At 38.3% G+C, this 15,299-nt stretch overlaps 1 protein-coding gene across 2 annotated transcripts in view; it reads left to right on the plus strand.

The window, feature by feature from the left end:
• LOC107220967 overlaps positions 1–15,299 on the plus strand; it is a 54,173-nt gene that overhangs the window by 31,075 nt on the left and 7,799 nt on the right. The window contains exons 4-10 of one of the 2 annotated variants that reach the window (XM_015659789.2): positions 7,868–8,017; positions 11,751–11,942; positions 12,548–12,639; positions 12,809–13,005; positions 13,106–13,223; positions 13,830–14,069; positions 14,339–14,496. In XM_015659789.2, the coding sequence (XP_015515275.2) occupies positions 7,868–8,017; positions 11,751–11,942; positions 12,548–12,639; positions 12,809–13,005; positions 13,106–13,223; positions 13,830–14,069; positions 14,339–14,496 (1,147 nt within the window). The remainder of the gene's footprint in view (positions 1–7,867; positions 8,018–11,750; positions 11,943–12,547; positions 12,640–12,808; positions 13,006–13,105; positions 13,224–13,829; positions 14,070–14,338; positions 14,497–15,299) is intronic. The other variant, XM_015659788.2, reaches the window with a different exon arrangement.

A 15,299-nucleotide genomic window follows, 5' to 3' on the forward strand; every position in this document is an offset into this window, starting at 1 on the left:
GAGGGAGAAAGAAAGAGCGCAGACGGAGAGTCGGAGCTTTTTATCCAATTAAAGGATTAACCGTGAAATCAGATAAAGCTCAGCCGCTTCGAACCGCCGCGAGATCCGGTTGTTGTTATTATTTCTGGAACTCTTTCATCGTGAAACGGTGGAAAAACCGCGCTTTTCGACTTAGTTTATTCTTTTTTTCTACGTCTTTTCCTTTCGCTTCATATTTATTGTCTTTTGTTTTTTTGTTCTTTTTTTCTTTTTTTTATACGTCATCAACTGAACCAATATTTTCACATTATATTCTCATCGTCGGATGGAAAGAAAAATAATGTAAATATATGAACAGCAGACACTTTTTATCCGATGTTAAGAGTTACAGTACGCTTAGATTAGTAAGTCTACCCCGATTGATGTAAAATCTACGTAACATTTTTTCCCCTGCAGCGTCGAGGCGTATGTGTATCTGATTTCTAAACGCGATAAGAAAAGATTTTTGCTTATTTCACTATTATAGTAAATCGGTGAAAGAAATTATCTCAATATTCGAAGAAAACAAAAAAAAAAAAAATCGCTTTATAATGGCACCGGTCTTGAAGTGTTTGCGGCTTCTGAAAATTTTTTGAGAATCCTGAAAAAGGTCCTTTTCAAAATCATTCTCAACATTTATAAATAACTGACCGATTGAATAAAAAATTTGAAAAAATTCAGGATACTGTTTCAGGGTTGGGAGAATTGTAGAAAATTTTTTGAAGAAAATCCAAAAAAGGTGAGGGTCAGAAGTTGGTTTTATTCGCATGGAATTCCCCGTATAAGTATTATACCTATACATCATTTGTTAGCAACACTTTTAATAAAATTTTCGCCGGTCCTTGCAGGCTTTAGAAATGGGAAAAAGTTGTTTTACAAAATGTAATGATTTTCTTTAAAGCTCCCGCAGCGAACGGGTAGAAGATAATAAAGCGGCATCGGTGCGAAATGAAAAGAAACAATGATGATGAATTTATTGGCGTATCGCGTAAGCTGAAAGAGATTGAGCCGAGGGCGATTTAGAGTCGCGGAATGCGAAACGCTAGATGTGTCCGAACGTTTGTTTCTCCATTTTAAACCCCGCCGTTCGTCCCTTGAGCGTCTGAATTTTCCGAGCTTTGAGTGAAAAACTTGCTACACAGTTTCGCACTTTGTACTCGGCGCAAGAATTCCTTCCAAGACTTTGACGCCTCGGGTTCAATTTTTGATACTCGTATTCGACGTGAGACGGATAATGCGATAGCAAAAGTAAAACGCGATTGATGATTATTGACGATTGATGGTAGAAATATTAGTAGAATTCAACATCGTTGAAACAGATCTTGAAAGATAAAACTTGGAGTTGAACGAATCTCCCTTCAACTTGGAAAAACAAACAATTGAAGAACGGAAATTTGAAAGATAAAATTATTCCGTTTGTAATTAATACGCAAACTTGTAATTAAAGAAGAGAAAGAGAATCGACAGTGAACGTAGAACAAACACAAGAATTTCCGTTCGATTCAAGTGATTTTCATTTAATAACGAATATATTCCCTGGCGAGCAGACTTCGTTATTTCCGTCTTATGAAATAACGATATATTTAAAGATTTCAATTGTTTATCAGCGCTGCTTCGTACCGGAAACATAGCGTTCTTTGATCCGATGGTAATTGTTCCGAGCTTCGTATAATATACCTTTCAAACGTCGAGGAAATATACTCGAAGAGGTAAATATTTTAATGATAATCGGAGTAGATATACGTCGATACTGGGATGAAATATCTTTTCTTTGATCATGCCTCGAGCTTTCTTTTCTTCGTTTTTCCCCGCGGTCAGAATTCCCGCTGACAATGAGTAAAAATTCAATTCCAAATGTAAAAAGAATGAGGAAAAAAATTAACAGAAAGGTGCAGAATGTGAAGAAAAGGAAGCGGAATTAAAAAAAAGTCGAAGGAACAAAAGCGCTCAACAGAAAAATTGTTGCATGCACCGGATCCTATCCCCGTCAACGGAGCTTGTAGAGTGTCAGCTGCAAGCTCTCGACCTTCTCTGACCGATAAGCTTTCGACCGAAAAGCTCGCGTTGCACAAGTATTGAACAAACTCAATGCCAGCAGTTTCCGCAGGCGCCATCTCTGCAGGGTTCTCGCAAGCTCGCACCTTCGAGGAGAAGCTTTTCGAGCCGCTTTTCAGATAGCAGCAGCGTTCACGTTCAGGCTGAATTTAAACGCGGCGAATAGAGTCGGTTTGAACGCAAAAGAAAACTCCGATAGATTTTTCCCCAATTAACCGGAAGAAAAAGCTCGTTACATTAATTTCGTTTCGTTATCTTTTTTTTTTTGTTTTTGTTTTTTATCAGAGCACTTGAGAACAGTGCTTAAAGCATGGAAAATTTTCGAAGCTCCGTTTCAAGTTCACCGTATTTACCTTACACAACTTTCCGTGAATCGAGGAATTTTTAACAAGCTTTTACGATCTGCGCCGGTGATAAATTCGTGATTTATTAATCGAGGTCGCGGAGAGTCGCGAAAAGTTGATTTACGAGAGTGGCCGGTGACGTTGATATTAATCGTTGCAAATTCCCGGGCGTAACTAGACGTCGAAAATAAAGAGGAGAAAAGAACGAAAAAAAAAAAAAAAACAAAAAAAAAGAAAATGAAAAAATAAAAAACAATTCGCGAAAAGGTTTAAAAGGGAAATGCATAAATTTCAACGAATAAAACCATAGAGTTTGGTATTATTAGCGTGGAACACGCTGATCCGGATTTCGTCAATTCGGCTTAGGTGTAGGAATTTTTTTCACCACATATTTCATCTTCACCTTTATCGTTTTTCTTGTTCATACATAAATTACAAGGGTTGGCCGCACACGTGCAACCGCGAGGACATCAAACACACCGAAACCACGGTTACGTATTTTTGGAAATTTATTCTCAACCGTCGCGTGATTATTTTATCGTCATTTTTTATTTTTCACACATAACGCCGCGTCGTCGGGGCTCGGTTTGCTTATTTTTTGTTTTCAATTTTTGTTCCTCCTCATTTTTTCTCCTGTTTTTCAGTATTTTCCAAACCTAAAAAACCTCACGTTTGCCAAAACCGCAACCCTCGCTTTTCCGCCTGCAACGTGGTTGCGCTGTGTATTCGTGACGTGAATTTATATTTTGCATTAACGTGATAAATTCTTATTTACCACAGCATGTTAAAACAGGTTTGGTGGTGCAATTTTTCTTCCCGCTTTACGGTGAAAAATATATCTGTATCCGTACCCACGCCCCGTGCAGGTTTGCGCTTATATTCAAAGCCAAATATCGACACGGGCATCATTATTTCACCACCCCAAAACCATCCCCGGCTACCCTTGTTCCTTTTTCGCCCAACGTTGCGGGTTCGTGTATATCAATAATTGCAGATCGAGTATCGATCTCCGTGCACATTATATTAACGCGTGTGCTGCAAAAAAGGCCGAAACGTGATATCCTGCAAATTAAGGGAAGTTTCACGATGCTCGAGGACGGATGGACAACAATTTCAATTAACGAAATAATAAGGGTGAAACACACGATGAAGAATGTGCACAAATATTTTTCATTCCATGGTTAAACTTTGTATATTAATTCAATTTTCGTTTCGGTCTCGTTTTTTTTTTTTTTTTTTTTTTTTCAAATAAGGAATGACAATTGTTGTTCCCAGAAACTATGCTAATAAACACAATTACGCGTATTTGGTATTCTAGGAATTTCAATGCGAGTTTTATAGATTTTCAAATAATTCTTACAGCTACGATTCGGTCATATCGTAGATCTGCTTAACTTTGACATATTTATACTATCAGAAATATGAATTTTGCACAGAAAAACAGAGATACAACTTTAAGCTACTCTCCTCGAAGATTTCGTTCTGAATGTATGAAAGCAGCTCAATTCTATTGACCACAAAATAATATTGAAAAGAATCCTTTTTCCTTAATATCCTTTTCACTTTTCATCGCCTTTGGTGGTATAAAAAAAAAGTATCGTTTTCGTTCAGTAAATCACTTTTTCTAATTTCAACGAATCTTTACGTTTTTGAACGTCTGTCTGTCCAAAAAACTCCCGCAATGATCTCGGAAATAGCTTGACGAAAAAATTTGAAACTCGCAAGGTTTCATATTTAAATGCTGGGCATAAAAAATTGCCACGTCCCGTTTAATTTGAAATTCCGGTTATACCGGAAACACATAAATTTTCAATATTTTGCCGACAAAGATATACTTTTACCTCATTATTACTTTTTTTTTTCAAATAAACGATTATGTTTTTTGCAGTTTGTATATTCATATTTTTCTTTTTTTAAATGTACAAATGTTTTATTTTCCAAGTTTTTTCAGTCCAATACATATTTCAAAACGTTTTCATTTGTTTGCCAAGTCCTATCGGTTTCAGATTTTTCGTTCAGCCAGTTTTCGAGATCATCGCTTAAGTTTCTCGGACAAACCGACAGATTTTTCCCCTTTTAACGGCGACGAAAATTATCGCGAAAAAACTGTTTTTCCAGCTTGTTCTACAGATGTTTTCAATAATCGGTTCGTATTTATCGAATCACATTCATATCGACATTTGTTATTCACATTTTCTATTTAAAAAAATTTCCCATTTTATGGTAATAAAAAGTGTTGCACAAAGACTGTTTCTCCGCCTTATCTTCGTCCATTTGTCGCTGTACGAATGCGTCGAATACAATGCGTTATAATTCAAGGTATATTTCGTACTGGCAAAATCGCTTCTCAAACGCCCTGCGGAATCCAAATCCCTCCACGGTTGCTCAGAACTTTGTTTACACCGACCGCGAGCCCCGCGAGCGTTGCAGCAGCATGTTAAATCCGTTCAAGCCCAGGATCCAAGCGATTCGACCGTCGCTCTAAACACTGCAGGCTGACCACACAACCGGCGTTACTACTTGCGCCGGCTCAGAACCAAACCATCGCATCGCCGCGAGGCGAACGTCGTCGATTATTTCCTCGTAAATATTTGCTACCGTACTATTAATGCAGTTATACACTGAGAAAAATTTCATTTTTTACGGTAACTGGAAAAATTGAGTAAAACAGGTATCGTTAAAAAAAAAAAAACTGTTTGAATATCGTTGGTATTACGAAAAACGAGGTACGCCTAAACATTTTGCGCTATTGTCGATCCGTTTTTGTGTAACGATATCTGCATCGGATATTCAATTTTATTTGTTGCTGTTGCTCAATTGTTATTGACATGGGTTGGAAATTGTTTCATCCCGGCACACCGGAACAAACTATTACGCGAATATATTACGCATAATTGTAATTTTTTGCTTGAATGGAATAAAAACTTGGTTCACTAAAATTTTTTCATTCCCGTACAGTAAAAGAAATTCTCATTCAATGTCAAATAATACCTTATTCACTTTTCGTCATTCGACATAAATAAATCGATTTTCAGTCAACTTTTTTAAATCTAAAAAGTGTTTTTCCCAATAAAACTAACGAAAATGAAAAAACCAAGTTGACCGTTGAAAAAATGTTTTCGATTCAAAATTTTTTCATGTATTTTGCCAAATCAAAAAAAGCTTTGTTCACTTCGAACACACTTTTGCCACAGATTCAATGAAAGGGTTTGAAAAAAAGACTAAACAAATGTTACTTCTAAGGTCTGCCCTTAAGTTCGGATCGGTGCAGTAATTCGGTATTTCAATTTATAATTTGGGTGATTCTGGGCCAAAAATTGGGGGAATCGCCTCGCTTATCCGGGGTTGTAACGCACGAGGGAAAAACCATTGGCGGGGGTAAAATCGTGACGTATGTAGGTCAGGCGCATTCCGAACACTTGAGAGATTCTCCCTTCACCTTCCGAGAGAGAGAGAGAGAGAGAGAGCCGAGCGGATCGTATATAACGCTTTCGTGAATAGTGAAATTTATTCCCTAATATCGAAAACGTAAAGTGAATCGTCCACCCCTCGGGGAATAAATTGCGGGTGATGCTAACACTGACCTGGGAGAATCTGAGGCCATTTTTCATATAACTCGTAAATCAAAAACTCCAGAGCTTAAGCTGAAGGAGTGCGATTTCGGTAGTCCAACATTTTCAGAAATTAATTCGCAGCGGTGATCGATGTAATTTTTTTTTAATAAATTAAACACAGTTCGCTTGAGAATCATTTCGCAAGTGTACAAAATGAATATAAAAACTCGTTTCGCTACTGCTTTTATTCAATCGATTTCGATCTAATTGAGAATATAAATTTTCTTTTTTTTTTTTTGATTATCAGCAAATGAGAATCCTGATTCAGGGAAGTTGAAATTTGAATTATCGGTCAACTGAATATAATGTACATCCAAAAATTGGAAGGTATGACTGTAAGCTACCTTAAAAAATTATCATCACCCTTCGAAAACGTAAAGTACGTCGCGAATCTTTTCGACGAAGCAATCGCCACTGGAGATCGTAGACCGAGGAGCATTGCAATATTGAATCGGATAATTTGAAACCGGCGGAACGTAATTCAACTTGAAATATAATAAAAGTAACGAGAGATTTTATTAAATAAACCAAAAACATCGGAGATAACTTAAGAATGTGTATATATATATACATATGATTCAACTTGAATAAAAATTATTCACATATACAATTTCAACTTTAACATACGTGCACTTTTGTTGAATTGATACTTTATACTTCCATGTGAGTGAATGATTCAACGAATGATCTGATAAATGTAATAAACATGATTTCAAACTCGAAACGGTCATTTGAATAAAATTCTCTGCACATGTCCATTCCAAGTGTGTAATTGTTCTTAAAAAAGAATTCAAATTAGAGAAAAAAAAATAAAAATAATGTTACACAGGAGACCTAAGATCTCGGCATCCAGGAAATGTCCCGAATTGTAGAATTGTGCGAAATGTTTGCGGTGAGCGAGGGGTACGTGAATGATGTAACGTGGTGGCGGAAAGAGGGAAAAAAAAGTGCGCTGCCCCGCGTACTCGGGTTGGCTCTTTGTTTTCATTCCCACCACACATATTTATCTTCTTCTTTCAATTCTTTCTTTCTCGATTCTCTTCTGGTTACCCCTGACATTTGACATGGCCGCCGGTATTTCACTTCTATTAAATACGAAAAGAATCGTGCGGATATACGCGAACGAAATTCAGCTGTTAAAGAGACGACGATAAGAATTCTTGTATCTCTTGTGCTCGTTGATTAGGTCAAGATTTTTCGTTATTGCATTTTGAAATCGCAGGTTCTCCAGTTTTCGGATATAACTTGAATAATCGGAATGAAATTTCGGAGCTTCTTCCCAAGATACAATAAACAAAGATGTGCCGTGAAGCAAAGTTTCGCGAAAAATTCTGATACATTTTATCACGTAAGCCACGAAGCGAAATGGTTCAAAAAAACAAACAAGAAAAAAAAAAGATAAAACGCATACATAAGGTATCAAAATTCAGTTTCATTGCCACAGATTTCTCGTTCGATTAAACGGCAAAGTGAAACTATTTTACAAAATAATGGGGTGAATCATAAATAAACTCGAGTAAAGAGAAAGAGAAAAAGAACTAGAAAACGTATCGATCAGCGGAGAAAACAAAAAAAAAAAAAAACCGATGTCAAGTTGCACGAGTTTCCGCGGTTCGTTTGCATAATTTTCTGTAAAAAACTGTGCGTCATAAAAATAGCACAATTATTGCACCGTGAATGAATAAATTACCTGCGTGCAAAATAATAACACGTGCAGTACAACAATGCGAGTTTGCGGGTAAATGAAATATGGATATTTTTTCGGTCTAGCCATTCGTTTTTTTTCTCGATCTTTTTTTTCTTCTTTTTTCCTTACTCTTCTTGCAACTGTTACAGGTCAACGATCCCTGCGAAAGTATCCGGTGATGGTTTTCATCCACGGTGAAAGCTTCGAATGGAATAGCGGAAATCCTTACGACGGCAGCATGTTGGCGAGTTACGGAAACGTTGTATTCGTCACGATTAATTTCCGCCTCGGAATTCTAGGTGAGCCCTGAGAATGATTAATTATTTTCGTATTTCCATATCGTCAAGGTTGCGACAATTTACTTCGAATAAGTTTCCCTCACTTTTCCACAATTTTTCCCATAACAAAGAAAGAAAAAAAAAAAAAAATTAAAAATTCTCCGACCTCTTTCCACGAAACTTGGCTAACGTTGGCTAGCTTTTATCACTGTAAGCTCCAGAAATTCTCCATCTCTTGATTATACAAATTTATACCTAAAAAACACACGGCATCGATTCGTTTCACAGAAATAATTAAAAATTGAACAATACCATGTCCGAAAGTTAGTTCAACTGAATTTACGAAGCATAGCTGAAGTTTGAACGCAATTTGTTAAAAAAAAAAAAAACACATTTCTACCTACGGTTCATCATTATTCCCCGACTTTTCCTGATAAACGAAAATTTCATGTCCTATTTTCCACGCTCCTGTTGATGTTGTTATTATTACCATTATTTTTGTCAAAAGTTTTATCATTATCGTCTTCGTTATCCTCTCGTTGTTTGGTTTGCACACCGACATATAGACACTTTTAATTCAAACGCATTATATCAGGCCTCTATGAATTCGAAATCCATCACGTGTGCATGGCTATATTTGTATACGACGCCGCACGCGCTCACATCTGGAATTAACGCTGTAATTTCATAATATCCTCGACGATGCGCCAGGATTTCCCTGCAGTTATTTGTTTAGCCGTTAAATACCGCTGCTGCAGTAATATTTGTAGCTATTCTCGCCATCCAGCAGGAATAATTCGACCGTTCCCATTAATCAGCGTAACAAACAAGTTATTGATTTTTGGCTTGAGCAAAATTTCCATAACAGTACGTTGGCGCAGCATGCGTAATTTTCATCCATGATCATCTCTGTGTGCGATTGCATATGCACTTAACTTCGATTCCATCATTGGCATAGGGACGCGCCATGTTTAATACTGTTTAATCGTTACCCGATTCCAGGAAATAAAAGAAGAATGAAAAGAAAACTGGAAACTCAAAGAAACAAGTTTTTCTTCAACCGAGCCGGGACTTTTTAATAACTGCTGATCGGCATTTTCGAGTCTGAATAATTTTTGCAAAGAATGTATAATCGTTTGATCGTTTTTAACGCGAGAAATTAAAAAACTTTCGCTTCGAGCAACGTATCGCTTATCGTAAAAAAGTAATACAAAACACATGCTAAGAAGTAAAAACGATCAATCCATCGTTGATTTTTGACTTTATTTCATATACGTATGATTACGAATGATGTTTCATTTCCGTCAAACGCATTCTTCGAGATCGAAAAAAACTATGCAAAGTTTAAATTTCACGAATTATACGGAAAAAGAACAACTCCTTTCATCGATTCTAAATCACGTGTATACCACAAAATTGGCAATAATTTCCGCTCAAATTATTTCCTCCCTTTATTTTTCTCTCCTTTACTATTTCTCTCTCGTTTCGTCAATACATTTTGCCTAGGATCGTTCGTCTCCCACCCCGCAAACCTGGGACAAACATATAGGATATAACGAACCGTGTATTGTCAGCGATAAATTATTTAATTGCCACCAATCAGCCAGCGGTTTAAGCCTCGTTGAATACAAGCCGGAAACATTGTCAAAGGGATCGGGGAGCGTGAACCGTTGCATCGGACGAGCTAACGAATTTATTTTCAGCTATGACCGATGGCAGCTATTCGAATCAGTCGAAATTGTACAAAAGTATACATAACGAAGAAAAGAAGGAACGCGAATATCGAGTAATTGAACGAAAGAGGAGTTTTCGATTCTTTCTACTCACGGATATTAAGTGTATTTTTGAAATTTATCTTTAATCAGACTCACTTGAAACTTTTGAAACTACTCGAATAGTCAACGAATGACGGTAGATATCGGAGTGTTTTCGTGAAAAATTTGAATTCGCAGATCCGCGACGGTACTGGGAATAATTATTTTGGAGAAATTTCAAAAGCGAAGTTAATTTAGTTGGAATAACTCATCGCGCCTCGGATATACGTATACTTAAGCTGGTACTTACATGTACGGATAATCCGCCTCTAATCCGTTATACGTAACTACCAGCGACTAGACTCAAACGGCAATAACTTGATCCCACGATCCGTTCCTTGTACCCGTTGAATTCCAATATAATGCAAGCGCACTTTATAGACCACCTGCAGCCGGATATAATATCGGCGGTATATTGCCGTTACGAAATATATCTGCCCATCACACGAAAACTCAGCAGATCGAAAGTTTCTTCGATAAACACTTCGGCAAGTTGTTATATAATATGATCGATGATACGATGATATGATCATCAAGCGTGTTAGATTCCAAAGGCTTTTTCGAGATTGCAAAAACTCAAATGCAGCTCGTGACGGGGTATATTCTTGGGGTAATTTTAAAATCCTCAAATATTTGCCATCCGGCGATGGTCTGTGAGAAATGAAAAATGTGCAGTACAAGCGGAAGAAAGAGAGAGAGAGAGAGAAAGAGAGAGAAATGAATCGAGAAAAAAATTCAAAAAATAGAAACATAACGAACAAGATGGGTAGAGAATGTAAAACCAGAAAAAAAGTATATCCCGCGGTAAAGAACAGGGATAGTAAAAGAAAAAGAGAATGTGAAAGGGAACTCCGGGCGAGCTGAAGGGAAAAAGAAAGACAGTAGGGAAACCATAATCATAAATTAGGTTAAAGTGCTGGGGAAGTGGTTAGTACTAAGGTACCGTAGTACGTTAGGCGAGGCATGGATAGATAGATATAGAGTTAAACAAGGTCCAAGGGTAGGGGTGAAGAAAAAGGCAAATGGAAAGATGTAAGAACGGAGCGGAGGAAGAGGCGAGGCGCTGACTACTTCGTCTTGGCAACAAGACTCGAAGCGGCGATGCACAGAGAAATATGAACCAAAGTACCTCGCGGAATCCAGCAGTTGAATACCGAATTACAAACGAGTTTATCAATCTTCACCCTCCGAGCGTAATTCCGTAGACCAGATGGAAGAAATTCGAAATTAATTTCCACCGTTAGTCGGTGTTGCTTTTTTTTTCTTTCATTAATTTCTTTTTTTTTTTGCCCTTGCTTTATCACGTCAAAAAGTTTCCATCCCGCGCGACAAAAAAATTTGGTTGAATTTTCGTTGAAGGGTTGAAACGCGATTTCCACACGCCGGGATTGACCAAGCTTGGAACAAAGAAGGCGTTCGGAGCAAAGTGTTTTGTCAATGGTTTTACGGGTTTTATGAATTCTTCGACATTTTCTATCTACTGTTTGTCGGAAACAAAAAAAAAAAAAATTATTACAAAAACGTAGAATCGTGCACAGAAGGGCAAAGAAGAAGTAAGGAGCGAATTTCAAAGCAAACCAATAACTGTAAGATTTTTTTCCGGATTTTAATCAAACGCATCTCCCTCTCTCTTTTTATTTACCCATTTATATTACTTTTCATGTTTATTGAATTGCGATTCTCAAATACTTGCGATATTTCCCAGTTTTATGTTATTTTCATCGTTTTGTCGTACGTGCAAGTCTTGTTATTTACACACCCGACCATTGTTTCGTCAATTTTCCTGTCGCTACTCATCTTATTTTTCATCTATTCCTTTTATACTTTTACCAATTTATTTGTTTATTTACTCATCGCCTAACCTAGTTCTATTCATTTCTACCTATTTTGATCTCTCTTCTGCATATCCGTAAGACGTCGTGTGTTATAAATTTTTGCAGGTTTCCTCAGGCCAGGAACGAACGACAATACGTCGAGTAATTTTGGGCTGCTGGATCAAGTCGCGGCTTTGTTGTGGCTACAGGAAAATATCGCTGAATTCGGTGGTGACCCTAACAGCGTAACGCTCGTCGGCCATGGCACTGGCGCAATATTTGCCAACTTATTACTCATAAGTCCTGTGGCCAGCAAGGGTGAGTTTAGCTTGAAAAAGCGCAAAGGATGGGGGGAAAAAAAAGAGAGCGTAAAAAACGAGAGCGATCCATCACGGATGGAAAAGAGATTTGCTGAGGTAGTTTTTTCGTTTTGTTATCCAACGGGGTTAATTGAAATTGAATCATAGTATACCTTACACCTTTCCAATCAGTCAGGAGTCCTTTAACGTTTCATCCGTCAAATTGATTAATCTAAGTCACTTGGAATCGTATAAAGTTTGGGCTTCACTCAACTTTGTCTATAATGCAAGATCGCGAATTTACGTAAAGTTATTTCGAATGGCGTTGAATTTATTTCACATTACTCGAAATCGAAATTAGCAGCTAAAATTACTCGAAGGAATTTGAATACACAAAGTTATGTAACCCCTTGATATCATCACCTTGTTTCATTTCCTACTACAACATTTCGTGTCAATTGCATCGTTCAGTACACGAGAATAATCCGGGTCAGAAACATAGCCGACAAATGAAAGCAGTCAGAACCAGTCCATTTTTTTGATCAGTATTGCAAAGAGACGTTCTTGAAAGATAACGCAGATATCGTTTACGTCACATTAAGCGGCAAATCAATTATTTCCCAGGTAACGGTTTATTCAAGCGTGGAATTCTGATGTCTGGATCAGCACTGAGCGCCAATGCCATTGGAAAGGCCCCGCTACAGGTCACAAAGCAGGCAAGAGATGCACCGCTTATTTCTTATCGAACCTGACCTGTTTCCTTTCCAACTGCGTTCCGAGTCAGGAGGAAAATGACTAGAAAGAATTAATAATGAGCATTGGAAGAGGGATTTTGGAAACATCGCCATGCTTTTGACGCACGGTTTCTTTTCGGCTTTACCGCAGGTCGCCCACGCTCTCAACTGCCCGACGGCGTCCGACGAGGAATTGTCAAATTGCTTGCAGAATCGACCCCTCGATTCCCTCCTTGGTGTTCGTATCGACAAGCCGTTACACGTACCGGCTTACGCCCCTCTGATTGACGGCGCAGTTGTGCTTAAGAACCCGTTCGACCTGATGGAAAGTATCGAGATATTCGGCAGGTGAGGCTGAGCGCTTTATTAACGCGACAGAATTTTTTACTCTTCACAAGTTTTTTACATTAAACAATAACGGTGATCTGTCGTTTCTCGATAACCGTAGGTACGATTTGATGTACGGTGTTACCGAGTCGGAGAAGTTTCACGAACTTCCACCTGTCGCTCTGCTACACGGACTTCTCGAAAACGAGAGGGACAACTTTCTGCGTGAACATTTAAAGGTAAGAATATTAATATCGACACGTCATGGCCGAGGGGCGTAAACAGTCCCTTGAAAATCACTTGGAATCGCTTGAACTCGTAAAGTCACCTGATGTCATTTGGTGTCGTGAAATCACTTTGGGTCACTTCAAATCACGTGATATTAGTCGATGTCACCCGAAGTCATGATGTGATTCATTCTCACTTAGAGTTATGAAGTCATTTAAGTTAACTTGAAATCACGCGATGTCAGTTGATGTCACTCGAATTTGCAAAGTCACTTGATGTCTCTTGGAGTCACGAGGTCACTTAAAGTCACTTGAAATCTCGTGATGTTAGTCGATGTCATCCGAAGTTACGAAGTGACTCAATCTCACTCGGAGTCGTAAAGTAATTTTCAAGTAACTTGAAATCACCTGAAATCACGTTGAAATCACGTGATGCAACTTGACGTCGCTCGAAGTCTTTTGAAATCTCGAAGTCCTGAAGTTAAGAGTACACGAGTGTTTACATCCTCGGTCATGACTGAGGTGAATAAAAAATAGCCAAAATGGCTCCAGTTGTCATTTCCGATTCAGTTTGGAACAATGCCAAAAATGGATGTTAAAGTGTTTTTGAGTGTGCAGGCGACGCACGAGCTTGAACCAGAGTTGGTCCTGTCAAAGATCCTGGAGCACTACGGTGATTACACGGACGGATTTACGAACGGTTTCGCGATTAAAAATCGTGAATTAGTGCTGCAGGCGTTATCGGACAGTGGCACGGTTGCCCCCCTCATCATGACCGGGAAATTGCACGCCAAAGTCAACCCGAAGAGTTACATGTACGTTTTCTCTCACCCCAGAGCGATGCAGGACTACTACGGGGTGCGTAAAATCACTTGATAGTTGTGACATTTTTTAGCATCGGGAAAAAAAATTCAATCACGGATTGGAATAGTATTATCAAAAATTTATGCAGCCATTTTCCCTCTCAAATTGCGCGCTGTTTGATGGACATTCGGATTCGAATGTATGGGAAGAATTAGTCACCCAAGGAATAGCAAATTCCATCTTCGCAATTTCACCAATTCGCTCTGCAATTTCACCTCCCGTTCGGAACGGGAAGATCGCATTGTGATTTTATCATCCCGTAGCAGCATCACCAGCGAACGGTCCACGGGGAGGAACTGCCCTACATCCTGGGAATCCCGGTCGGTGGTGGGAAGTACCATTTGCAAGAGAGATATAACATCGGCGAAGTATTGTTCTCCGAAGCGATGATGACCTGGTGGTGTAACTTCGCGCATACCGGGTGAGTCGGCTAACGATCAAGGATCCTTGTCGCTGATGCTAATTAACCCTGCTCGGTCACACCTCGGTAGAATCGCATAACTGTCGCACTGGGTGAAATTCACCCGAAAAGTGATTTTTTGCTTCAAAAATGAGTTCTAAAAATAAAGGAAAATGAAAAATATCTAGTTGTTGCTTAACGATGGCAGGGAAAGTTCTCTCTGTAGTTTTCCTAATCAAAATTGATTGTTTAAATATTGTAAAACATCGGCAAAGTTAAAGTATGTGCCAAAAATGTCGAATAAATGTCTTTATTTCGCTTGAAAGATGGGGTCATCAGGGCCATTTCCACGATTAAGGGACTATACGAGGAGTTTGAGAAATGTTTGGGGTGAAATTCACCCCAAGTGACCGATTAAGGTTAACTACCCTAGGCCTTCAATTACTATGTCACCCTAATAAGATTTCTTCTTACCAGTCAGAAATTTGTTCATTCTCAAATTTCAAATTAACGAAGAAAATCAGAGGTTTGTGCTGTTAACACAAGTTTTTCGCCGCTTTGTTGTACGCAAAGTAAAACTTTAAATATAAAGTATTGAAGATTGATGAATTTACCGTGTTCTGCATGATTTACTGTAAGTAATTCCGTGATAATTCCAAAATCCTGCACTCCTGTTGATGTTAAATTTGAACTGATCATTCCTGGAAGTAAATACTATACTATGCTCTACAATTTGTGCAACAGGTTTGAATATTGAATATATATAACGTTTTTTTCGTCTCACTTCTTACGCCATTTGAGGTTGTGTCTGAAATATACCGGAC

The sequence above is a fragment of the Neodiprion lecontei genome, chromosome 3 (assembly GCF_021901455.1).
Source record: "Neodiprion lecontei isolate iyNeoLeco1 chromosome 3, iyNeoLeco1.1, whole genome shotgun sequence".
Taxonomy (NCBI): Eukaryota; Metazoa; Arthropoda; class Insecta; order Hymenoptera; family Diprionidae; genus Neodiprion; species Neodiprion lecontei.